General features: G+C 36.1%; 1 protein-coding gene across 2 annotated transcripts in view; it reads right to left on the bottom strand.

The window, feature by feature from the left end:
- Positions 1-26,924, bottom strand: part of LOC124153669 (apolipoprotein D-like) — a 33,794-nt gene extending 6,870 nt beyond the window's left edge. The window contains exons 1-2 of one of the 2 annotated variants that reach the window (XM_046526971.1): positions 26,808-26,924; positions 3,419-3,642 (exon numbers count right to left, since the gene is read on the bottom strand). In XM_046526971.1, coding sequence (XP_046382927.1) covers positions 3,419-3,574 — 156 coding nt within the window. In that variant the 5' untranslated portion in view covers positions 3,575-3,642; positions 26,808-26,924. Of the gene's footprint in view, positions 1-3,418; positions 3,643-11,018; positions 11,123-26,807 lie in introns of those variants that run through there. The other variant, XM_046526970.1, reaches the window with a different exon arrangement.
- Between the last annotated feature and the right edge of the window lie 211 nt (positions 26,925-27,135).

Here is a 27,135-nt window from a genome sequence, read left to right as displayed (position 1 = left end):
TTCTTTAAGGGTAGAGAGATTTAACTTCACCCGTCAGGTTTCAAAACTCATGGCACAATTTTGATACAACATTGGAATGGGTGTGATCACAGAATCGACTTATCTTCAAAAGACACCTCCTCCTATGCTTTAGTGAACTGTATTCAACTTTGGAACCTCCTTTTGTCCGAATGTGACGGTAATTGTCTAAGATGCGTTCTACCTCGCTTGTTTCCGGAAACCAGTCGACCTGCTGTCGTATTAAATGTAGCTGGACTTAAAGCAGTCACTTTAATGGCGTCCATTCACTCCGTCATAAAAACCGCCCTATTGGGATGAATTGTGGACTCACATTCTTTCGGATGCAAAGTTAAGAGGTTGGAACAGGATACGCGTGAGACGTAAAATCGTGACGGGCGTGAGCGTCGGACAGTAAATCATTGGGGTAAACAAATCTGGGGGTGGGAGGAGAGAAGTCACTGACCCCTCGAAATATTCTTTCCTGTACCCGTGCCAATGCTTCCCATGCAACCTTCCTCTAATATGTACATTGGGAGTTTGAAATCTGCATGTAGTAGAAGTAAGTTTCCAATAATGAGCATTAAGGAATGGATTTTTATTATTTAATGTGAAAATGAGATACTTCGAGACTGAGTCATTGAAAATATGCTGGATTATCAATTGTTCTATGCTAAGAATAAACTTATTACCAAGAGAAAACGATTTTCCGCAGCATTTGTGAGTTGAACAAAGCTGTACCGTGGAGGAATTGATTGAAATAATTTAGTATATTCAAATATGAATTTGTATTTGGTGCCAGTATTGATTAATATCCCGATAAATTATTTTTTTTCCTATTTTTATTCTAAAATATTGTAATAACAGGGTTTTTCTCTTTTATCTTTTCTTGCCCAATAAGTCAGAATATGTGTTGGTTATATAGTGTTATAAAAGCGTGTTAAGAATTTGTAAAGGGAATGTTTTTAATGTATTATATATATTTTAATATTTGAGATATGTATTTTTGATGTATTGTAATGTGTTTATAAAAAAAAAAAAAAAAAAAAAAAATATCTTTTAAAAATGGCAATTTCTTTATATAAATGCGGTTATAGATTTTCATTGTCAAAAGGAAATATCACCGAGTCCGCAGTTAAGAAAAATTACCCAATTTTGAATTTTCGTCGGTTATATTTGTTTATTTTAAAACACGTTGTCTAAAATTGATAATGAAGGAGGAGTGCTCTACTTCACTCAGGCTCGACGGCACACGCTTTGCAAATATGGTGACAATCCCCAGAAGCAGATAAATCATACCACTACCATTTTTTCCGTATTTCTCTTGTCTCTAATAAATCTATTCTAATAAATTATTTCCCAGCTTAAATGGAAATTTAGACTTCCCTATTTTCGAGCAATTCCACCAGAGCCAATAAGTGGCTCAACTTAATTAGGCTAAATTTTCCAATATCAGCACCGGTGATATTCAGGAATGTTTATAATGGATTCTCCTCTCTCCTTCCTCACGTTTGTGTTCCTCTCCGAGGAATTCAGGAATGATTATTCTTTTGTTTGTCCATTTTTACCGATAATTTTGCTAATTTATAATTTTATTTTAATCTTTGTAATTTCCTCACAGCCTCACGAGCCCTCCCAAAATATATTTGACCGACGCACGGTAAGCTATCAACTCAATATAACTCTTGAAATTGTATTCTGTTAACAATCGAATTAGTTCTAAAAATAATATGTGAATATGACAAGTAATGCCTGAGATTGAGAATAATGAGATTGTTTAGTCTGTAGCATATTTTCAACCTACTTCATCGCATTCCCGAATCTCTCTGCTGTTGACGTGCTCAAAAGAGGATATTAGCCTTATTAAGTTGAGCCACTGATAGGCTTCGGTGGAAATGATCGAAAACAGGGAAATCGAAATTTCAATTTAAGTTGGGCAATAATTTATTAGAATAGATTTATTAGAAATATTTTTTTCTTTCCCATTGGGTCTTGGGTTATTCTGTATTCGAGCGCTTTCACCTTATTAGGCGGCCATTTATGATCGCATTCGCGAACTCGAGTTACTACTAATGAATTTAAATGAGTACCTATGTGGCTCAGGGAGAGTATACGGCGAATTTAAGTCTGACGCTTCCCCAGCGTTATGCGTCATGGAAGGCCATTCGGCTATCCAGCCGGGTGATTTATGCCATGCATTCTCAAAACCCAAGTCAAGTTTCAGTCTCAGGGCTGATGTCTAATCGGATAACTATTCATCATAAAATGCTTACCTTTAAAGTTCACCGTCTAAGCATCAGACGATGAAACTTGACCCGAGTTTGGATGCTTGTGTCACAATGACAGATATCACCAAGCACGTAACTCGAATGACTTTCAATGAATGAGTAAATAGATCTCATTTGTTCAGGGTTGATGACAATATAAACAAGCGAATGAATGTGAATGAGCGACTTTTGACTTCTGCGAATTCAGTCGAGCATTCATGAGGGTGGTCACTTGAGTCATGATCCCCCGCCCAAATTTTATAAAATATTTTCCATTTTCATAAGTTTAATAGTCCTATCCTTAAGTGTCTATGATTGTTCAATTTATTCTGTTGTTAAGAATAAAAAGAAATTTTAGGCTCCAAAATGCGTAATAAGCGTGTATGTAAAAAAATTTCATGGGAGAATGCCCTTCTCTCCAGGGGGTATAGCATACTCTCCCGACCCAGGTCATGACTCCCACCCTCCAAATTTGATGCTGAATACGCCCCTGCAATCGAGATTGAAATGGAAATCCGAGATCACAAGCTCGTTGTAATTGGGTGATTGTGACGATATATAGTTCGCTTCCACGTCTATAATTCAATTGAAACTATTGCACCAAAATTTTAGAGAATCATCTGAATTTAAATATAATCTATTCACATGTATTTTCTTTTCTACCATGTTATATTTCCAAAAATATCATTGAAGATTTGAGTTTCAATTTTTCCTCCACTTCCGGTCACTGCGGAGTTTCTTTGAGCGCTCTTGTGCGCATTTACCCCATGAATGTTGCCCGCTGAATTTCATTCAAAGAAAATTATTTTCAATCCCACTATTGCGAGGGGCGCAGCTAAGAATTAAGGCTAGGGGGGTTTTATACGCAACTAGTACTTTGGAGCATGGGGGTATTGCATACCCGCTAGGGTTAGTGGGAACCCTTCATCAGGGGGCCCTTCTCCAGAAAATTTTAAGATTAATTGTTCAAAATGATTAGTTTTACCGCTTAATGAGAGATATTTGATTAATCCTAACACTATTCTATAAGTAATACTGATCCATTCAGTAAAATGGATTAAAGTTAAAAATTACTCTGAGCTCTGGGGGGAGTTTTATCCCCCAAAACCCCCCCTCGCTGCGCCACTGCTGATTGCAAGTAAAAGCGAACTCACCTTGTCAGGTTTGAAGTCCGCTTTCGTTTCAACTGGAGGGCAGCTGAGGAGGAATGGTACTTGAGCGTTTGTGGCGGGTATCAAGTACGACATGGCCACCACCAACGGCAGCACCTTCAGCGCCGCCATCGAAGTCACTGCTACTCCCCACGTCATCACGACTGCCGACGGATTTTATTTGAACTAGAAGCGAAGACTGCTGGTATCCGCGTGTTTTCAAACACCTGAGAGAAACGAGCAAAAACATTCTTTATTGAATGCTGTTTTACAAAATGATTTATAAAGTATGTATATATTAAGTGAAAAAAGACGTATCACATTGTTTTGATTTTTTGTCGGCCACAATGATCGTACATGCTGGACGAATGAGTTCATTTGAAAGTAAAACACAATTGTACATCACGGTACTCATTAGCTTAGAGTTGTCAGATTCAGGGGCGCTGCTAGGAATTATGGCTAGGAGGGGTTTTAGGCGCAACTAATACGTTGGTATCTGGGAGTATGGCATACCCGCCAGGGTAAGCGGGAGGTGCGGGGGCCCTCCCAGAGAAAAATTAGGATAAATAGTGAGTTTTACGACTTTCTTAGGGATATTTTATAAATCATTATAAAATTCTATAAGTAATATTAATGCAATTACGTAAAATGGGTTTAGCTTAAATAAATTTCTGAGACATGAGGGTTTTATCCCCCAAACCTCCCCCTTTCTGCGCCACTGGTTAGGTTAACAGTATTCTGTCGTGTTAGCGGTGGACCGATTCCAAAACAGAATAAATATGTTTTATTTAATTTCTCTTAAGTGAGGATGAAACAAAATAAGTGGATTAAATCACAAATTGAAGCTTGTGCGCGGTGGAAGAGCTCCATATTAGCAATGAAAGACACTTCGAAGTATCGAAGTGTCTGTTTTTGCTAAAATAAGTTGAGGAGTGGCATCCATAAGTATTTTTCTCGAGGGAACTTTTCGAATCAATATGACATAATTATAAGACATAGGCTTATGTATACTCTTAGTTTCTTAATAATTTTTCCAGTTAAAAGAAATTCAATTTCAACGGGTTGCTGTAAACTGTATGACCTTTTTATTTTCTATCGGCCGCTGAAAGAAACGGCCAAATTCTAACGTCATATCATAGCCGCTAAAATATTGAAATTCGTTGTGATTCATTTTTCACGTTGCGCCACCAAGGCTAGTATCTACAGCGCATTTTCCATCGGCAGACCTGGAACCAGGAGGCAAAGCAAGTTTCCACAAAGTAAATGAATTCTAAATTATAACGTATTCCTTTTCTTAGAGAAATTTAAAAAGCTGACAAGAAATTTACAGAAGTAAGTGATTTATTGGGCTTCTAAATGAAGCAGAATTTATATTTCAATAAAATAATCTTTTTAAGTAGAATATCGCATATTCATTATTTTAGATACAGTGAATGAAGGAATTATATCTTTATCATTGTTTTATTTCATTTTACACAAAAAAAAGAAATAATTATCATTTCATATTTATAAATGAGCTATGAGATAGTTGCGAGAGAATTTTAAAAGCATAAAGATTTTATTTTTGAATATAGAACTGATATTACTTTTATAATCTGATCTCTTTCCCGCCAGCTTTCAACTCAACCAGCATTCATTCTGACGTGGGGTAAAGGATGACAAGAGCCTTGTTGTCAGAAAGTTGGCATTGATTTTTTTTTTTCTATCATGGATTTAGAGAATCCTTAATGCCTACTACTTTCAACAATTTGCTGCGAACTGCAATGAGCATTTACGACAACTTTCTGAATATTTATAAAAATCACTCTGCGATCTCAAAGGACAGTGTATTTTTTTTCCCTTAAGAACCTCGATGTACGCAATTTAGATTGGTACCCCTTTTAGGAGAGAACAATTTTTTTAAGTAAAATGATTCTATTTCCTATTACTGCTCACAAACTTTTGTGTTACGTGCAGGGTAATTTTTTGATAGTCATTATGAGTAGTCATAAAAAGTTAGGGGACCGTAAAAATTCTAATAAAAGTCTGCCTCTGCATCATCATGGAATCCTTCAATAGGCTGGATGAGGTCATAATGACTCTATTTAGTTTACGACTTCCTGGAGTTGGGCACAACAAACGCTATTGTTACACGCGGGGTTGGGAATGTGGAACTTTTTGATTTTGTGCTTCCTCAGAAAAGACCTCAGTGGTGAAATTTTCCGTTTTTTGCTCTTTTACGTGTTATATGTATTAAAATGAATTTTTTTTAAATTCCGCTCTGTTATTTTTTCATAGTGAGTTGTTATTTTCTACCTCTGCCCTGAAACATTTTCTTTTGTAGTCTATAAATTATGATAAAGATGGACTGAAATTGTTCTGTTTCCTCCCATTTTTGCTTTTTTCCTGCCGTTGAGAATGCCATCTCTTAAAACTAATGGTGGAGATAAGATGTCAATGCTAAACAAATTTCTCTGCCGCAAAGATCATCCAAAATTCTTCCACCTCTATCCAAATCTACATTGTGGGCTAAAAGTGGGAAAGTAAGGCGTCGGAAGCGGTAAATATTTATTAATAACTGAGACATAAGACTTACCATCACCAACACAAGTGAAAAGGTTTGAAAATAAAAAAATATGAAATCGAATTTCATTTCGAAATAATCCTAAAATGAAAGAATAGCATGTATTTGCTCCCTAGTTTTGTGGACTTTTAGCACCGCATTGCTTTTGCATGAAACTAATATGATCTCTAAGAACGTTACTGGTGTAGAATGCAGAAATCTTGTTGGAAAGAGATTATACTTTTGTACAGAAGTTCTATTTATTCTTATCAGCATTCGTATTCAGTTTAGTTTCAAATTCTGTTTTCAAAAGATGGTGGAAGCCGCAATACCATTACCGTAGTACCATGGAGTGATTTCTGGAGAGATATTGGGTACGAAATTGAAGAATAAGTTGCACCTTCTAATTAACTGATACGATGTCTTCCTGATGGATAGTTTAATGATCTTTAAGCATTCACAACATAGTCGATTTTCCAAATGGCGTAGCCTTAGGACTACATTTGATCATTAAGCTCTTAGTACTTAAGTACTTTAGCAAAAAACATTATAACAATTTCTTTTAAAATATCTATCATTATAACGTCGTTTCCATTCGCTGTACCGTTGTAGAATCATGTCTCTGATTTTACTCTTTTATTGGCCCCCATGTTACCATACTACCATTTCTCGCACATAAGATAATTAATATTTTCACGGTAGTCTGGTTTCTAACCCGTTTTATGACGTCGGAAATTAACAGTTTCACCTGGAATACCCTCGGCCTCTTCAGGTGTGATTATGGCACAGCCGACTGCGAAACTATCGTATTGTAAAAGCAGCCAACTTAGAGGAAACCAAGGAATCATAAAGGCATCTTTATTTCCCTGCCTTAAAGTATGCATTTTCTAGAACGCTAACCTTAGCCATAACCTTGAAAATCTAACCTTCATACTTGTTGAGATCATGAAAACTGGCTTCGTATTCAAAAAGTATTGAAACAATTTCGTAAATATATTGACTAACTTTAGTAAATTGGTTTATCCTATTTTTGTCTTCCTAATTCAGTCATTCCTCCCTACGTGCGCCGGTGCTATCCTTCCACCATTGAAAATAGATTTTTAGAGGATAGAAATTTTCAGTTTCGAAATAATCTAATCTACAATTCCATCAGTTTTGACTAAATCTGTATATTCTGCTAATTAAGAGTTCACTCAAAAAATGAATTTGCCGCCACCAAAAATGGAACACTTTTGTGACTCTAAACTGCCGTTTCCCTCTCCATTTTTTTTTTCAAATATTATTTTACGATAAGCTTGGTATCACCATTTATTTCACGAGGAAGAGAGCAGAGCGCGTTCTTCGTCAGTTGCTCTCTTTGAATAATGGATATCGGTATGGAATTTCGCATCTTCAGATTACAATCGCTCAGTGTCGCTCATATAGGGTTATTCATTTTTAACAACCCATTAATCAAATAAATTGAGGTTGCGGATTCGGAAAATTCAATGTCGTAATTGAAAATATAACTAAGGTTATGGATTAAAAAGTAAACTTTGTTTAAAACCTTCACCTCTTGATAATCACCTGAAAAGGTTGGATCCGGTCCAGTCTTGATAAATATTGTGTAGAATACAACAAAGTTTACTTTTAAATCTCTTATTCCACGATTCCACAATGAAACCTCGCAAAGCATTTATCTCATACCTACGTTTCTTCCTTCTTTCACAAATATCACTCATTATGGGTTTCTTACATTCGAAAAAAAATTGGAGTCACCCGCTGATATTGCTCTTAAATCAATTCTGCATTAGGAACATTACCATTCATTCAGATTTTAAAAATATTATTGAATTATTGCGCTGAGGAAACTAAACTTAGGCAAATTTGATTTTCCTCATGCAAGGTCAAACGACTGCGATTAGCGTGACTTCTTATATTCATCATGCATTTCACAAAAGAGAGAGAATGCATCATTCTATTCCAGAATATCTTTCCAGGAATATTGAGTGTCCCATTTCCCAATAGGGCTGTTTCCTTTTTTTAATGTCTTAATCGAAATATTATTATTCCTGGAGTACGTATTTCACGCTTTTAGATTTTTAAATGACGATATCTATTTTTAGCGATTAAATGAAAAGTGAAAATTTTCAAGCGCGCGAAAACGCGACGGCTAAGTATGAATGCTGGGGAAAGCCCGTGTGACGTCACTATGGTTCCCACTGCCGCTAAGTGAGGTGACCTTGGGGGGAGGATGTGTGAGCCGCTGCGATGCAGGTTGCTAGCAGGTAGCAGAGTACCCTCCTAGCAGGTAGCGCTTAGCTTAAATAAAGATTATTAATACCCTATCAAACGAAGGATACTTTCCGAGCTTAGGCAGTTTTAATAGGTGATTATTAAGACATGTTTCCATGAGCTCTGTGCCCCATGCATGCATTGGTAAACTCAGGCGATGTAAAACTCCTGACTACTCGTATAGCACCTAGGCCCCTTTGACGTCTCGTGGAGTGGCATCGCATGGCCGCCAATCTGGCCTTTTTCAAATCAGTTTAAAATTGACCATTAGCATTGGCCTAAACTGGGAGTTCTAAAACCAAATAATTTGTGTATTATGAATACACTAATGGTGGGTAACGAATCGCAATCAATGCCTTTCGTTTTCTTTGATGAAGGAAACTACCCTAATCATTCCACTTGAGTGCTACTTATCATGGGATTTTAACGTCTAGATAATTTACAGTTCACAATATAATGAAATCTGAAATCCTCAAAGCATTACATTCCTGTCAGTTTCAAGTTTTTACTACGTAGAGAAGGTTCCTTCAAATATAAGGGAAGAAATAATAAAAATTCTACACAAATGAAAGAAACGAGCGAGGTCAATTTACTGTGGTGCCAAGTACCAATTTTTTTGGTGTTTCATTAACTATCTTCGGGCGAATGTCGGTTTAAAATTAAAGTATGCACAAATTTTTGTTGCACATACTGAGAATCTTGAGATATTCAAGAATGTAGGAAACTTTGACTTCTTCATTACAAATTCAGACTTTTTGGTATCCGCTATTTTACGTTTTTAAATTATTCGTGTTTGTGTATGTGCAAAAGAATCATTGTGCGTATGTACAGGCTATGCAATCATCTCAGCCAATCAATTTCTTACTATTTCTAGCAGAAGAGTTCATAAGTATCATTTTGATGGTATTTTTGGCCAGTGTGAAGAAATCGATTTTTCCTATTATGTCTTTCTAATTCAGTCTTGTGGTCGCCAGCGTTATCTTTCCACCCGCGAGCAGAGACATTTTCAGTCTCAAAAACCTTAATTCACAATTCCGTCAGCTTTTACTGTGACTAAATATTCTGCTAATAGACGATCTACTCAAATAATTACTATGCCGCCATCAAAACCCGCACATTTATCGGCAAAAGTCAGTAGGGAACTGGCAATATTCTTAATCCTCTCTTTCAAAATCTTCATGCCGTAAGCCTATGTCATGCACTTGATTAATATTCTAGTAAAACACTAAGGTAGAATTTTCAAATTTAGGAAAATTTCACAATGGTTTACTGCATAAACCAAAGGCATTTTAATGGGTAGTTTAAGTTTTAATCGAGAAATTCTTCGCAAACGAATACCGGTTGAGCGAGAGTGACGGGTTATCATAACCTCACAGCTGTCTATTTGGATGATAAATAAATAATAATTTAGATGATAAATAAATAAATAATGACTTTGCAGTGCAGGGGCGGTCTGGCCAGGTCGGCTGGTTGTCAGTCGCCGAAGGTCCCGAGCTTTGTGGGCACCCGTCAACGCTCGCGTATATCGTGAAGCATATATGAAGGCTCAGATTACTTCAAACACAGCTTTTTGCAATTATAAAATTCTACGTTTTTTTCGGCTGCTATATTTACAATATACTCAATGTAAAAGATTATCTAAAAAAAATGAAGCTGTCCGAAGATTAAAGAGAACCTGATGCCTTTTTGAATAGGTTATTCGAACAGAATTAACAGTTTCCGGCGATACCTTTTGGGAATGTTTGATCTCCATGAGAATAAACTATAAATGGTAAACTTCCACTCAATTTTCTTTAAATACCGACCCGGTTTCGACAAGTAGTGTCATTATCAAGGTAAAAATTTTGGCCTTCATCGCTCTACGTATGCCGTCCAGCAAGGGAAGGGTGGGGTGGAAAGGATACTAAGGGAGGGGGGAGACATTTTGACTAAAAAACATTCGAACAGGTTATTTTAGAATTTTTTTTATATTTCAAAGCAGTTTCCCAAATATTTTCCCAGTATTTTTTCTTACGAAATTGCAATTTTTATCAACTTTTATCTACTTTTAATGGCCATAATAGAGTCGAAATCCATTTCCGGGTATTCGATTTCCTAATTTTTTCTGGGGGGTTCCCCATCAGGAGCCACAGCCGAGGGCCGTAAATCACCCCAAACCACCCCTGTCGAGGATACTACTCAGGATGTATACATGCATCGGACGCTGGTTCCAGTTAAGGTTGCTGTGGGTGATTTTTTTTTCTATGAAACTTTCGTAAAAAGATGGCTACTTGGTAGTAATTCGTTTTCTTTGCGTTTAACTACGCATTAAGTTATAATTAATGGATCTGGCATGAATATTGATCATGATGATAAATACTAATACAAAATTAAAATAAATTTTTATTTAAAAAAAAACGTTTTTATCGCGACCAAAACTAAAAGAAAATATTTCCTATGAGCCTGAAAAAGTCTTTGAATAATTTACTTCTTATGTAATGAAAAACTTTGGGTACATGGCCTGCTATGACACTTAATTTTTTAAGACAAATTTGTTGTTATGACTCTCTACCATTTTCGTTCCTTTAAATTATCGCAGCGCTGACATCGGATTTTAGTGGCCTATTCTTTGTCTAATATCCATATTTAATATTAAATTCTGAATGACAATCGAGATCTGAAATGAGAGTTATCCTGAGAATTTCAGCTTCGGAATCGGAAAGTGGGTCAAAATTGAGTTGCAAGACTCGGGCAAGATGACAAACAGCAAAGTGAGCATAATAAAACGTTTAAAAAGAATTTACTCACCGTTGGAAGTTCTCTTAAGCGTAGGAGTTAGCGTCGGAGCGAACGTTTCTCGGGGATGATTAGGCGAGGACTGACTGATGGGGTGTTGGAATGAAGTATAAGTAGGCAGATGAGATGAGAGGTGGGGGGAAGTATTGTGGGAGGGGTTGATTGTGTGCGAGACTGATTGGGAAATGCGGGAAGATAGGCGACAAAGGGAGGGCCAAGAATGTGCACCATTGATAAGCCTTACTCGAATCGAAGAGCGGAAAAAAATTATGCCTTAAGTCCTGTCAATCAAGTGAGGTGCCTCAATGGAAAGGATGCATGCGTGGGAGTGTTTCCAAGTTGGAAATCCAAGGAGATCATTCCAGATGCATTTTTAAACCACAGTTGAGACATAGTTCCGTTTTAGGACTTTATTACACTTAAGTTTCAGTTCCTATTCATTACCATTTATTAAAACGTGGTTATTTCTTCAATGAGAGTTGAATTAAAGTTTTCACTCCAATGGGAGGGGGGAGGTAAAAATTTTCAAAAGCAATAATTATAAAAAAATAAATTACATAAAAGAATACTATCATGTAAATTAAATTAAATGGGTTTGAAATGTTCACTTCGTTGGGAGAGGGGTAGTAAAAACATTTTATTTTAATTACAAAAAATAGCATTATAGTGTAAATTAATACAATGGGTTTGATATCAATTTCTTCCTGAATTTTATTACGCGTCAACCTACGATGAAAGAGTAAAAAGAATAATCTAATCCATTCATTCAAGTAAATTCCTTGAGTCTGTTTTATGCCCGAAAATCGATCATTATATTCCTGAAAGCTTTGAAAAATTAAAGTTATAAGAAAAGAAACTCATAGCTGTAAAACGCTAAGTGGAGAATAAGGAGGTGTAATAGTAAATAATAATAAATATAATGGAGGTGTACACGGAGGATGGAATACGAAAATCTAGTTGGTCATTTAAATGGCTGCTTAGAATTCTTATTGACTCTCTTGAAACGCTGACCGATACAAACATGGATGATTGCGGGTGATGTATGCGGGAGCTGAAATTAAATCAACCATTTGAAAGAGGAGCTTTATGAATTACCGGACTATCTGAAATACTAAATCCTATGCAAACAACTATATATATATAATATATCTATACAACTATAATCTATATATTTCATAATTAATGCCATTGTTTCACTTTTCTTAATCTATTGTAATCGGTCGTATGAATACGGAATGCAATAAGATATTCGACTATTTGAAGAAAAAAATATCAGAAAAACGAATTTTTTTGATATTTTACTCATTCTCTCTGGGTGTAAGTTAGGAATATTTCAAGTTAAAAATTTTTTTGTTAAGTTAAACTAGAATAGCGATTGATTTAAGAACCATAATGGCCATAAAATATAATGCGCTTGTCAAACAACAATTAAACTAACGGATAAAATATTAATGTCATGATAACTGCTGATTAAAATAGTTTGTTCAAAATAGTGAATTTACTCAAGTTATCATTGAAGTTAGCGTTAAAGTCCAACTTTTTGAGATAAAAGACTAGTGAATATTTTTGGAATATGTACACTTCTTAACTGATTAACTTGGTCTGAATTCGGAATTCGAATAATTTTCAGCTCTTAAAAACAATCGAGAAATAGAACAAGATTCCTGTTGTACATTAATATGTTCCATATTTAACAAAGTGGCAAAAAAACCATTGTTTAGAGATTTTTATTTTCTATCGGCAAATGGCTATAAATTCTCTCTTCTCTTAATTAATTAAATTTCTTTCAAAGAAAAGGTCTCGTTACGTAAATCTGACACAAACTCAAGTATTTGCATTCAAAAATGGGGAAGTTTCGTTGTAGGAAATGAGAATCACTGCTTAGAGTCTGTTGTTACTGAATTTGTTTGGTGAGGAACAAAAATCGGAGATATATCAATACCATTCAAATGATTAACACAACAGCGGGCGTCGTTTACATTGAACTAGTCAATCTGAAAAACCCGCCACTTGCGATAAGTGAGATTGCGAATTGGAATAATCCAGTGTAATCCATGAAAACATGATTGTGTGTGATTCATATTTTTTAACCTCATTCGGCAATAGGTTCTAGACGCCAGGACAATTGCATCCATCTACTGACAAACTCTTGATTCGGCTTTGTATTGGAAACATTACCAATCACTAGGTCTAGTGAAATGAAATATCACTGCCTCATTACGCTCTAAAAACTAAAATTAGAAGAATAGTGCTGTCCCTTTACAAATGTAAACAATCATCTCCATTATAGGATATAGCTGCAATGTAAGTTCTTCCTTAGAGGCGACATGGGTGAATATGTGCTAACTGTCTTCCTCGTTGATATTGGGTGCTGCACGCAATATCTTTTGTGTAAAATGATCCCGGTGCAGACACTGCATGCTGTCTGGCTTGATTGCTACCACCTGGCTTCATTGCTCTGCTCGTCAAGAGAAACGATATATCCAAGCTAGTTCAAGGTAATGTTCCTCAATAGCTTGTATGTGTAGACATATGAGATAGGTTATAACATCTTTCAACTTCTAAATGAAGAGATATTTGGTAGGTGAAGGAATAATTGATAACTGGCGATGCGCCTCTGAAATATTACTTTTATCAATTACCAAGCAGACCGCTTTCGTTTTAGTTTTAGAATATTTTATAATGCGTAGTTTTAACATGTTGACTTACCGGAAGAATATGTTTTTATTCATTGCATCAACATTGCATATTCTTCCATATAAAAGTAAATTAAAACCTCGAATTCCCCGAATAGATCTTTGCACCTTCAGTTTGAGACGTAAATAAGAAGGAAAGCCTTGAAAAAAAACAAGCCTAGGAAATAGGAGAGACTTTTATTATTTTGGAGGCGGAATTTTTCACGGCCAATCAAAAAATCACAGGAATGTCACAAGAATAAATTGCTGGAGCTGGTGCTTCCCTTTAGAACTTTTCAAGCATTAAAATTGCTCTCGTTAGGTAGATGTTGGAAGTTCAGAAATACTTAGAAAAGATAAATTTATGGAGCAAGAACTTATTTTAAGTGCTTTACTTCCATGGTAATTCATTGATAACTTCTTATGAAGATCGTGGCTAAAGGCCAAAATATTCTCAGTTAATAAATATTCTAGAGTATTATAGCACTTATTTAAGAATATGCACATAAATCAGTTCCTGTAAGTGCATAATTTTTTAAATTATTCGCTCAAAAAACAATTTACTTTTAAATCAGCATTTTAACATTAGCTTAAATTGAGTGTATCGTCTTTATCATATTCATTCAATATTTCCTTTAATATGGCATTATAAAACTACGTTTGAAAAATGAAAAAAACTATAGCGCGAATTGGCTCCCGATGATGATTTCCGTTACCGTCAGGGAAGTGGAAAAGAGCAGGTAGAAGTCAGCGAGTTAAAATTGGCGAAAAATTTTACAACTTCTTATCAAGACACTATTAAATGGGCTTCTGGGAACATAGATATTTCTAGCGATGGCGTCCTTCTGACTTCCGCTCATGGAGTAGCAGCTTCTATGTCTACGGAGGAATTTACACTCTTGCTTCTGCTTGTATTTGTCAAACCTTGAGATCACCGGTTTAAGAACCCTTGGGACTTACCCCAGGAGGGCATGGCAACTTCAATTCAATTTGACCTTTAAAAATGGCAATTAGCAGCGATATAGTACGAGCTAATAATTACGAATGCAATTTACTATGGGAAAATTTTCAATATATTTATCACTATTCAGCATTCTTTGTAAACTTCAAATGTTATTTGCTTTTTTCAAATGCACTCCACCTCCCTCTATTCTCTGCTGTCCTATTCATTTCTTAATCATCATCTTCCACCTCTCTTCAATTTATTTTACCTATTCCCATTGCCAAAGGAGACAGCGTATACATGCGTCCCTTCTTCTTTTTAATGTTATACATGTATCACATGTACAACATGTGTACTAAGTCACGTGTTAGATTTTACATAGCATCTAACTCGCCAGGGCAAACTCAGAATTTGTAAATTTAGAGAGATTTAGAACGTAAAAAACAATAATTTAATCATTATTGCAATGAAAAAATAAGAATATCGGGAAATAGCTGTGGATCATATCATCTCACTTTAAAAACGACAGAAATTCTTTAATAGAATTTGAGGCTGTTTGTAAACTTTAATTTTTCTGGTTGTTCTGGACGACAGTCCTCTACTTCGCTACATTATCTTTATTCCTCTTCAATTCTTAACCATGGCCATTCACTTACCCTAATATTGTTTTAATTTTCCAATTCCACAGAAAATAAAGTATGTACTATTCGTGTTTCCTCTCTGCATCTTAATGTTCTACCGGTTCAACTCTTCGTTTATTATTATTAATAATACCATTGCATTTGCTCCTTGTTTCATCTAATTTTACTCAAAAGACTACAGGAAGTGAAGAGTCTTAAGAGTGAATATTTCCGCTACGTAATTCATATCGTATAATTTCGTGAATTTCAAAGTTAAAAATTTCTTGAATGCGTTCGTAATTTTAAGACAAATACAATACATGCATGCTTATGCTTTCTTTTAATTGAATCCAGGAGTTTTTTCGTGTGACCGTATTTTTCGAATATTACATTCACTTTATTAATTATAAATAACTGTTCACAAGACAAGCAGATCGATATTTTCGTACCAGGCTCGCAGTAAGTAATAAAAAATTAAAGGAATTGTGCGAGGTAAAAATGTATTTAAAAAGCGTCAGCAATCTTTCAAGTGCTAATCTAAATCAAAGAAAAATTCTTCAACAAGTAACACGTATATTGAAAAGGGTGTAAATTCTTGCCTGTCACCTTTTGTCATCTATTCATTTTCAATGCACTTCATAGTTTTACCCATTGACTAACGATGCATCCTGAGGAAAAAACTACTGGACAAATACGTTTGTTTACCCGTGCGATATATTTTTTCTATTGTCAGCCGTACGGCGCAAGAATAAAATTATTATGCCCATTATTACTCACCGGTGCGGCGTTAAAAATTTTAAATCGTGTCTTTTGATGGTGAGAGAGAGTTATCCATATTATTTATTCCCATTCACCGCGAAATCTTCTATGAAGCCCTTAATCTGATTCCATTGACCGTTAACTATGTCCATATGTCACTTTCTTATGAGGAGAAGATTCTGTCAATAAAATGTCTGCAGACTCGGCATTTGATATTTCCCTGCATTTAGGAGCAATCTGTTTCTCTTTGAGTAAAATTTGGACGAAATTTTATTGTTACTGCAAATTGCTTCTGAACTCGTGGCTTTAATTCAAAATTCTGTTTCTAAATTTTATAGATGGATCATTAAATGTGGTATTTAACGTGCCCAATGCTGCTTCGAAATGGAAGAAATATCCTTAGCAGAAAATGCCGATAAGGCTAATAATTTATGGAATCTTGCACAATATCATTACCATTTGAGCTTTTCTCTCATGGATTAAGAACTTTGAATAGATTGCGCATTTCAGTCCTCGGTCGTTATTTCATAATCACCGCACTTCATTGCCTGGCTAGAAAGAGAAATCAAATAAAATATTTTTGGAAATTTTATAATTATGTATTCAATTTGAGCTCACCTGTCACTGTCACATGACATCTCGTAAAATGATAATGAAGGGAGGAGATCATAGTACTGTATTTCACAATAACTGCCTGATATGAACTCGGGGTAGGTATATTATTGATAGCGAGTTTTGGAAGTCAAAGCGGTGCATTATATAACGTAAAGATTGTATTACGCTTCAAAGTCTTGATTGACAGGTGTTTGAGATAGAGAGTCCAATAGTCGCGATTGTCTTATCTCTAATTGTGAATACAAGAATGATGTTCGAACTTTTGTGTTCCAGAACGGTGCGGTTTTCATATCTCTGAAGGCGACGAATTCCTTTTTTGAATTCTCAGTTTTTTATCGCATAAGAAGCGATCTTCTTTTGGTCGCTGTTAATGAACATGGGCGGAAATTTCGTGAGTACCGGGAGATATATCAAGGCTATTGACTCAAGACTGTTTCTATATTTTCTTTTACAGACTGTCTCTGCATAATGTAGAATTCTGGCGTTGGGTCATTATATAAATCATAATTTGATGGTGCTAAATCAAAACAAATGGTAGGGATGCTTTGGAATTTATAATTTAACTATACTTATCTAAGATAATGATTAACCCCTCTGAACACTTCAAGGAAAAATATTGAAGTTAAAGTTTGTCATTTAACGAAGTATGTGTGGCCATTATTTCACATCGGCCGAATACGAACTATGTTTTGTTATTGCTGCAGTTATTTTTTAAATAAGTTATTCACGTCTATGCTACAGGTTAACCTACCTGAACTTATGCCTTTTTCATGGAAAAAATATTGAAGTCAATGTTTATCATATCAATAAGTATGTTTCGTAATTACGAGGGCTGTTAGGCAAGTAACCTCCGTTTGCTCAGCCCGTGAGAAGTGGAGGGGGTAATGCCGCCATTGTTGCATCGACACGCATTGCAAGTCAGTCGGCGTACAGTCGTGGTAGATTGAAGGCCGTTAGAGCGCTAGTCGTTTTTTGGTAGCTTTTCAAAATGTGTGCTGCAATAAAATCCTGCCAAGGGTGAAATGTGTAGTGTTATTCGATTGTTCGCAGCTAAACAATATTCGGCATTTCATATGAAGTTTGTGCTATTTATGGTCCAAATATTATGAGTGGAGGAGTTTTTCTGGACTGAGTTTATGTACATGAAGAAATGTCTAGCCTACCTGCAATTTGAGGATGATGAAGAGCTCAAAAATGCGGTAACCGGATGGCTAAAGCCATAGGCGGGAGATTTCTTTGTAGAAGAAATTTCAAAGTTGGTTTATAAGTATGATAAGTGCTAAATGTTCAAGGAAACTATGCTGAAAAGTTAAGGGAAGTATTAGTTTTAAGATGCATATAATGAATTTTGTAAATCTACTTAAGCGTTTTATTCATAAAAAGGAGGTTATTTTACGAACAGCCCTCGTATATTTACTTATAGTAGCAGCTATTTTTTTTCAATTCACTACATGTGATTGGTGTATCGGGGGAATTAAAATATCCCGATAATATGAGAGCCATGTCGTCGAGGCGTAAAAAGATCCTACCGAACACGGTGTGAGCAAAACTTGGAGCTGTTATAAATTGAAAAGTGTGGACACCAACGGACTACACCGAAATGACAGTGACATATCTGCCGTGTTGTTGAGAGCATTATTTACAATAAATAAGGTTTTCGGAGATATTAAATATACAGATTTCTAGAAACTTAGATACATTCTGGGCTGAAAATGCTTCTCGAGTACGACTCGGTGTTATTTTTATTGCCAACATTTTTATCATTATTCTCTAATAAAAATATTATTTCAAAAAGCGCTAATCATAGAGGCAGTATAACCCGATTCCAACATTCCGTTCAACTCTCTGATCAGTCATAAAAAGAGAATCGTGGGGATAAAACAGAGAATCGTGTGTACTTACTCTCTGATCATGTCCTAGGGAACTCAAATTATAGCTATACTACTATATTAAGTCCTATTTTCGAATGTTTATACCGAGTGATAGTGATCGAACAGAATTGAATGTCAATTCATTGAATCAACTTGAAGGACAAAAGAAGATTCTAATGATAAAGAGTACGTAGGTACTACGTCAGAATAGAACCAATATCTAGGTACTCCAAGCCGGTGATAATCTATGAGAAAATTGGGAAAAACTTAAGCTCAGGGGGACACCTAACCAGTTTTTACCTACAGCCACCACTTTTCATTACAATGTTACAGATATGGGCCATTTAAAAATGTACAAAAAAATTTTAATACCAAACTGGTAAAATTTTCAAAAAGATTTATGTTGAACACGTTTTGGTTGACCAAAATTTTTTGCGCGAATTGGAAAAAATTCTATTTCAGCCTGGTATTTATTAAATAAATCGAGAATAACGAGAAGAGAAAAATTATCTAGAGGTAACCTGCACGACACTTATCCATTGTCTGCTACAACATCACTATATATCTCGCCGGCTGATGCTTTTCGCAGCTCTTCGTAACCATTTGTCTCGCAGTGAGATGTCCATCGTCTGTATAAACATAAAACGACAGGACTGAGTCTGGTACTAAGCTGCTCGGCTGCTATAAGGTGCTCCACCGCAATCCAACCCTCAAGTGAGGGTCTATGCGTGTTACCTATGACCATTTATTTCGTTGTAATTTTCACAAATGTAATGAGATTGCTAGAAATTGATTTACACGACTATTCTTCAAATAATAAGTGAATCTTTCGTAAATAACTTAGTGAGAAATATGGTTTTAGAAATTGGTTTTAATATAACGACTGGGTGTTTTATTTTGTCTAATTCATTAACCAGGAGCAAAATTGTTATTTTTAGTTCGTAGCTATAATTTGTAACCAGCCATTAGAATCAGAAAGGAATATCCTCAAATTCGGCTGAAAATGTTAAATAAAAACGAATATTCCTCTGAATATTTTACAATTTTGCTTGAACATCTATATGAACCTACATACACGTCTACGTTGCACTGCATTCAAAGCATGGAGTCAGAAACTCGTTCAGTAAACTCACCAAACTATTAGGTATTTTACATTTTTGTATTCATGGTCACTTACCTACAACCCATCCATCCCATTCAATTATATTGGGGACGGAGAGAGAAATATTTAAACATAAGGTTTTTCGAGCGTTTCATCTTAAACGATGATTGAATTAATGAAAACTATTGTCAAAAAAATCATCACTTGAAAACATAGAATTTTGCCTCGGAAAACTTGAACACATTACGGTTTTCAAAATTTAAATTACTTTGGACACTATGTTAAGGTGGCGCAATTTGTAAATAACAATAGTATTTGTTGAAAATAATTACAGTTTGTGAGGATCCATAAAAATAGCGTTATCAATCATGCAAACATAGGTGATGTGTAGTATTTGTACGGTGAAAAAAAATCCCCAACCTCATACTGATGAAGATATTTTTTGTGGTTATTTTTATCTAGGTAAATTGTACAGTGACTGGTTTCTCAGAATTATTTATCGGATTGTTTCCGTGATATGCCAAATTTATCCTTGCAACGCCCGCCGCACTAACTATACATCTAATTTACGCAGGATATCCATCGCGTATTTCGATGCAGGATATAAAGCTGACCTTCACCCCTGTTTCGGCGATTATATCTCACTTTCACCGCGTTGCCAGTTGCAGCGCCGGGGTAACCTTGAAATCAGCAGAGGTGAGAGAGCCATGGACCGGTTTTTCGGGATTCTCGCTAAATTTCTATGGCTCAGAAATACCAGAGTACAGAAAATATGAGTATTAGCTAAAGCACAGGAGGGAGCTGAATATTGCACTGTCACAGAAGAGCAGTTATGTATTTCTTTAAGGGGAGTGCATAGAGGAGGCCCTATCTAAATATAAGGCTGATTTCTGTTGCCACTTCGGTCGCATTTTGATTGTTTTTCAATTATGTCCGTGGCGCGGTGAAGAGTACAATGAGATCCACTTTTTTCCAAAGTATTCCGTTATAATCTCCGTAGTCAAGGTAAATAACACTGAAAAGTTATGAATTTGATAGATCACATCATCATGTAAGTATATAAATTTCGGTTAAAACATTTGGTTAAACCTTATTTCCCCATGAAACTCGTATCACTCTGTCAGAGACATGAGTGGCGATTTTTGTTTACCTATTTATGTGCGACGTGGGTGACAACACATTTAGAGGCCGACTTGAGGATCCACTTTTGTAATTAATCGTGAATTTCTTGATAAAAAGCCATGGCATGTTTGTGCAGGAAATCCTCTACTTGTCACCAATCGGGTCACTGATCTGGGTCACTTTTTCAAGGAAGAAGGGTCGCCGTTTTTCCCACAATCGATATGAAATAATTATTTTGGGCAAAATAATTGTTGGAAATTGTTTTAAAACGTCATGTATTACACTAGTACATGGCTCTGGGTTATTGCAATAAATCATAGAAATATGAATAAAATAAATCGTTTTTTCCACAATATTTCTATAATTTTCAGTGCATTCATATTGGAAAGTTAACAGCTTCACCACGGAGGTCTAGGTGAGTTATTCTCAACCTGTATAGTATCCAGCAAGACAACCATTCAGTGCCCATTAGAGTATTTACCGAATAAATACCATTTGGCTTTTGATTAAGAAAATACGTACGTAGAAGTTTCCAACTTGTCATTACCATCAGCTCTCAGCCAACGTAGACTGTGCCAACTGCTCGCAAAATTTGAACTTCAAATAAAGCCATGTGAAGTTAATTTTCAGCTCGGTTAAGTGATTTGATGCGAGCAGTTCTCGTGAGTCTACTCTCAATTTTATCACAGAATCAATTTAAGAGAAACTATTTGACCAATCTGACGAATAATTTACGTTTCGATATATATATTTTATACTTCATTACACGAGGAAAGAAACATTAATTTTACTTTATAGTCATTAAACTTATTTCTAGAACATTGTTGTGATAATTCACACGGCCCTGATAAAATAATATCTTACAATATCAGTCATGCAACATTCAGAATCACACTGAGCTATGATTCCAAATGAAGTTCCAAAAAAAAGCAGCATATTTAATAATAACTGTATATGCATCGTTAACGCTGTCAGGCATAACCGGGAGGAGCTATATCGTATTAAGCGATTCATTTGGGAGATAGTTAGTTTCAAATTAGAATTTCTTATACACAGGAACCAGTTTTTCCAGATTCAACGTTATCAGGTGTAAACTAATTTAAAACTCATATCACTCTCCAAGCGAAATGATGATTAACTGATTATTTCTTAAGTAGTTTATTAACCTCATGTACAGGTTAGCATTTGTTATAGTGCCGTGATTTTACTATTATCTATTTTTCTATATATCTATACTACATTTATACTGGTGCCGTGATTTTTTTAAATCTATTATTTTTGACGTCGTAACTGACTAACACCCCAGTAATTAATAATTCTACTCTGAAATACAATAAGCACGATTTTCATTTTAAAAAATCTTTGTACTTCCATATTTAAATGTTTCTAAACCTGATTCTCAAATGCTTCTACTATTATGACAAAGCGTTTCTTCATTCAGAGAAAATTTTGTGTTAATTCAAAGACGATGATCCAATTGCTTACACTTTAATTTTCTCTTTGTTATGAAATCCGGTCAATTGAACATAGAGAGGATAAGGAATGGATTATTTTCCGACAATAAAAAATGCTGTCATTTCCGGAGTCAAAATTTATATTCATGCTATTGCTAAGATAAAAAAAAATACTTCCTGTTCTTGATCAGTTATTATAAGATTTCCCGTTACTCTCGTGACAACTGACGTTTGGTTTGTTCTAAAAAATAAATACAAATAAGCCTAACAGGCATACGTAGAGCTTCATTGTTTCGTTGAACTACTTCTACCAAAGGAAATAGAAGATCATTTGTGTGAATTCTAGCACCATGCTTACATGCATTGATACAATTGATGTCAAATCAATATACCTCTGCATAAATGTGATCGGCTCGCATCACAAGGAAAACTCTATGGGCGCTAAATACCGTAAAGATGTTTCTTTACAGGTATTGCTGTAACAAAAAATATTCCTCAAGAGTTATATTACTTATTTCCAACTCCTCTTTCCTCTAAACCTTCAGTGATCAGCACGACAATTTTTCAAAAAATCTGTCTGCCAAAAATATCAGAATGATTTGCAATAGGCAGCTACTGAGGGCCAATTGATTTATTTCGAAACACATAGTGAACTGTGCTGAAAATCCACGGGTAAAAAATCAATTACCTTGACCGGAATTCGCTTCCGGATCCCCCAATTTCCGGTCGAGTGCCTTATCCAGTTAAGCTACCAAGGCGTGATTCAAATCTACAGAAATTTGAGGACTAAACCAGATAAGGGAATGATTTTTCGCACAATTTGTGCATTTCGGGGGACTCCGTAAAGTTATCACCGTGGCTAGTCCTGATATACTTAAAACATTGTGAATGCATTGGCATCATTCTCGCAATAACCCACCGCGTAAAAACTCTTGGTAATGAATGCTCCGTAAGAGTGGAATTTTCCGAGATCCTTAAGAGATGCTAATGGAAATTACGATCTGTCGAGCGATTAAATTGTAATAACGATCCCATTGCGGAAGCGGCCGAATTAGGCGTTTATGCCAACGATAGCGAATTGCAGTGACGCAATATTTATAAACGGAAAACACCGTCACTATAGTGATAGATCATGGTTTGCACAAGACATAAGGTGATACAGGATAGGGGCAAGAGGAAGCTGGGTGGGGAGCTTGGGAGCCAGCCGTAGTGGGAGTTCGAACAAATTAACCATTTTATCTAATGCAATTGAATAGCCAAAGGGCGGTTATAATCCTCTATAGCCCCTCTGTATATCTACCACTGAAGGAGATTGATGCAGTCGGAAAGACACGGAATTTAATTGGCCTTTTCATGTGAAAAGCCAACATTTTTATCATTATTCTCTAATAAAAATATTATTTCAAAAAGTGCTTATCATAGAGGTAGTATAACCCCATTCCAACATTCCGTTCAACTCTCTGATCACCCTGTGTGGATAAAACAGAGAATCGTGTGTACTTACTCTCTTATCATGTCCTAGGGAACTCAAATTATAGCTATGCTACTATCTTAAGTCCTATTTTCGAATTTTTATACCGAGTGATAGTGATCAAACAGAATTGAATTCCATTGCTCAGGTCATCATTTTCATTTACCTGATGTGTATTTATCCAACTAAATGTTGAAATTTTAGGTGAATTTTGAATTTTCAGTCAGTATTTTCTGTGCTATATTACCGCATTAGCTCAAATGCCATCACCTTTTCTACCAAAGCACCTTTCATTTAATATGAATTTCAAGTGCTAAAATTATAAACTATTAGCATCAAAGGATGGAATTTGATGCAAAAAGAATTCTTGAATTGACCGGAAATCGAACCCTGTTCATTCTATTGCGTTGAACATTTTTTTCTTTCTGCGCACCCTTTGACGTTATATCTCACAAATTTATTAGTTGATACAGTACCGCAATGGATAACTATGATCAAAAAAGATTTTATGTTATCTCATTCTCAATGTCTATAAAGGTTTGAGCAACAGCTCTAGGCGCTAGGCGTTGGGACTGAAGCAATATAGACGTCCTACCATTGAGAGCGTGTGGGCGCGTCAGCCGGATACTGAGTGACAATGCATACATCTCTCCCAGCGACGAGCTCTAAAAAAATATCCTTGACCCCGCTCGTGACGCCATGATTCTTTGCGCCCTCACCTCAAAAAGGTCCTCTAGGTCAGCCTAATTCTCTCGGAAGTTTTGTGTTTATTTGTCTTTTTTTCAAATCCTCGCATATAATATGTATGCATATGCTATGTGTTGAATAATATATAAGCTATTTTTAGTGATTATTTCTTCATGAAAAATTTAGATATCTTTCCAAAAATAATGATATCCATGCATGCGTTGAGACCTAATTATATATTTTCTTAGAAGGTCGAAATATTCTCTTTTGCTATATAACCTTTTTCTTCTATACTCCACTCCTCGTAAATTAAGATAATAATTTCTGTCACGCTATAAAGTGTCAATAACTATGATGCTCAAACTTTCAGGCGATAATATTATCAAAAGCACTCTCACAATGTGTAAGATAACACACTCTATTGACAATTAATATACGTTGTACTTCGTACTTTTTATTATAAACTACTTAACAGTACTGCGCGTCACATGGGGTATCGGGGTAGCCAACTTCAATGTCGCCGCAAGACCTATATAACGTTATACTCCTATGTAATTCCTTAAAGTAAAGTGTACAGATTTTTATTCATTACAGGTATAAAATGCGTTAACTTCGCCCAGAATAGTGCAAATTATTCGGAATGGCTTCTTAATAAGTAAATAGCACAAGGTGCGATCACCATGGAGCATCATACCCTGCTTCGGATAAATTATGCCGGACAAACTAAGCACTTATCACGGCTCCCCTAATGCTTAATAAACATGTTTGAAAAGTAGTCACTATATTTATGTTAATTATCGATATTTACAGTGCTTAATCTGAAGATTTATTAGTACATAGGTTTTGAAAGTCATTAAATACATTATAAAGGGCATAATGCAGAATATCAAGCACTGATTCGCTACTTCCTGAACAGCAGTAAAAGTGTCGATTTAAAAGCACCCAAGTAATGCATGGATCAATTCACTATAGAAATAAGAAATAATCTAGAGCTTGATACGCTGATTTACACTCGTCGGAAGGAATCCACGAAACACTTTTATACACCAGACTTCACATTATTCGGTCTTCATCAGACGTGAGGCTTGAGAATAGTTGATGAATCGAAACCCGAAATGTCCGGTGTCCTTAATTTTCCTAACCACCCACAAGCCCATGGGAAGGCCATTCCTGTTACTCGGGGGAAAGTATCAAATCATACACAATATTTTATTGAGTACTAGTAGACAATATTTTGATCGAGAAATCGTGGCGTTAAGATGTTAAACGTCTTGTTTCCGCAATAAAAGTCTACTCAACACCATTTCAATCGGAACGCGTGATCACTAACATCGCAGAAAAACAAAGCTACTCAAGCAGCAGACGATATACAATGTATATCTAAATTAGGTTGGTATATCCAAAAAAAACTTTGTTATTACTCTATTAATATTTTGAAAACGTTACATATCACATTTGTAGCATTCGCGGCGAATTGTAAAAATAACGTTACAAAAATAGCCAAGATGTAATATTCGTGACATCAACATACTGTCATTCCACGCAGTTCTGTTCGATATTGCTTTGAAGAGCACAAATATTTTGTTTGTATATATGGGGATTAACAAAAACCATAATTAGCACACCCATTATCTACTCATTAGATGTTGTGAATATATCTAAGAGATGTTGTAATAAGGACATCCACGTCCACTATTGGACATCAGTGCAAGCTTGTTTGGCGGGTCCTTTACATATTTATCATATAACCATGCAACGTTAATTTGATTAACATGCATAATGCACGGATCTCAAATGAGGAGGAGAGAAGCCAGGGGATAGAAGTGATTTTGTTTCTAAACAGAATTATGTACAGAAATGGATAGAGGAAATATAAAATAACTTGGTGGGCAAGGAGTACGATCGAGTCTGTTTTGTGCTCACATCTAGTGGAAAATCAAATACACAGCTAAATATCTAGATGATGTCGTTTCTTTTCTTTACCTAATTCTGTTTAGAAAAATAAAACATTTGTACCCCTTGGCATCTCATTCCCTCAAATTTGAACCGACTGAAAAAAATCACAACATGCTTAGCCAGCCAAGCAAATAACTACGGAGTCTCAGGACAGCCATGGCTGTTTAACAGAAACTGTTAGAGCTATGTATACCTATGTATACCCTGCCTTATTTCTTTACCTAACTCCGTTTAGAAAAAAATCACTTGCACCCCTTGGCTTCTAATCCCTTCATATGTTAATGCCGAAAATGTTGTCCGTATGCAGCTGAAATATTGATTGCTGCTTGGATATTAACTCCTTGGTGGTCGCGGATTATGATATGGATAAGCTATCGATTCAAGTTTGGTTTTTCGGTGCCCGCACTTTGTCTCCCGAGGGACGCCGCGACCCGCCGAATGATGCAGTCGGGGAGAACTGGGTCACTGTGCTTCCCGGGCGCGTCAGGCGGAGGCTGCGTCCGCCGCCAGTGGGAACCCAACTCACCGCTGGAAAAGGTCTCGGCTCCGCGACGTCCCTTCCGAATGTCCTTATTGGGTTGTCACCGCCGAAACTTCCTTAGCACGTTGTGAGCACGTCCGTTCCTTCTGTTACTCGCTCGGCAAAGATGTGGCTTCCAAGAACCTCGCGCGGCACTGAGCACCATGAGTCGCTCATGAGGGAAAAACAACCGTAGTGCGAGCGGTCCCATTCCGACGCGCGGGAGAGGCAGGTTGGTGGTTGGCTGCGGGGAGGAGGTGGGGAAGTGGTGTTGAGAGGGGAGTGGGGGTGGCGATGCGTTTGAGGAGGAAAAGTAGGCGGTTGTGAGTAATGA

This window comes from Ischnura elegans, chromosome 2, assembly GCF_921293095.1.
Source record: "Ischnura elegans chromosome 2, ioIscEleg1.1, whole genome shotgun sequence".
NCBI lineage: Eukaryota > Metazoa > Arthropoda > Insecta > Odonata > Coenagrionidae > Ischnura > Ischnura elegans.
This window is presented reverse-complemented; position numbering and strand designations above follow the sequence as displayed.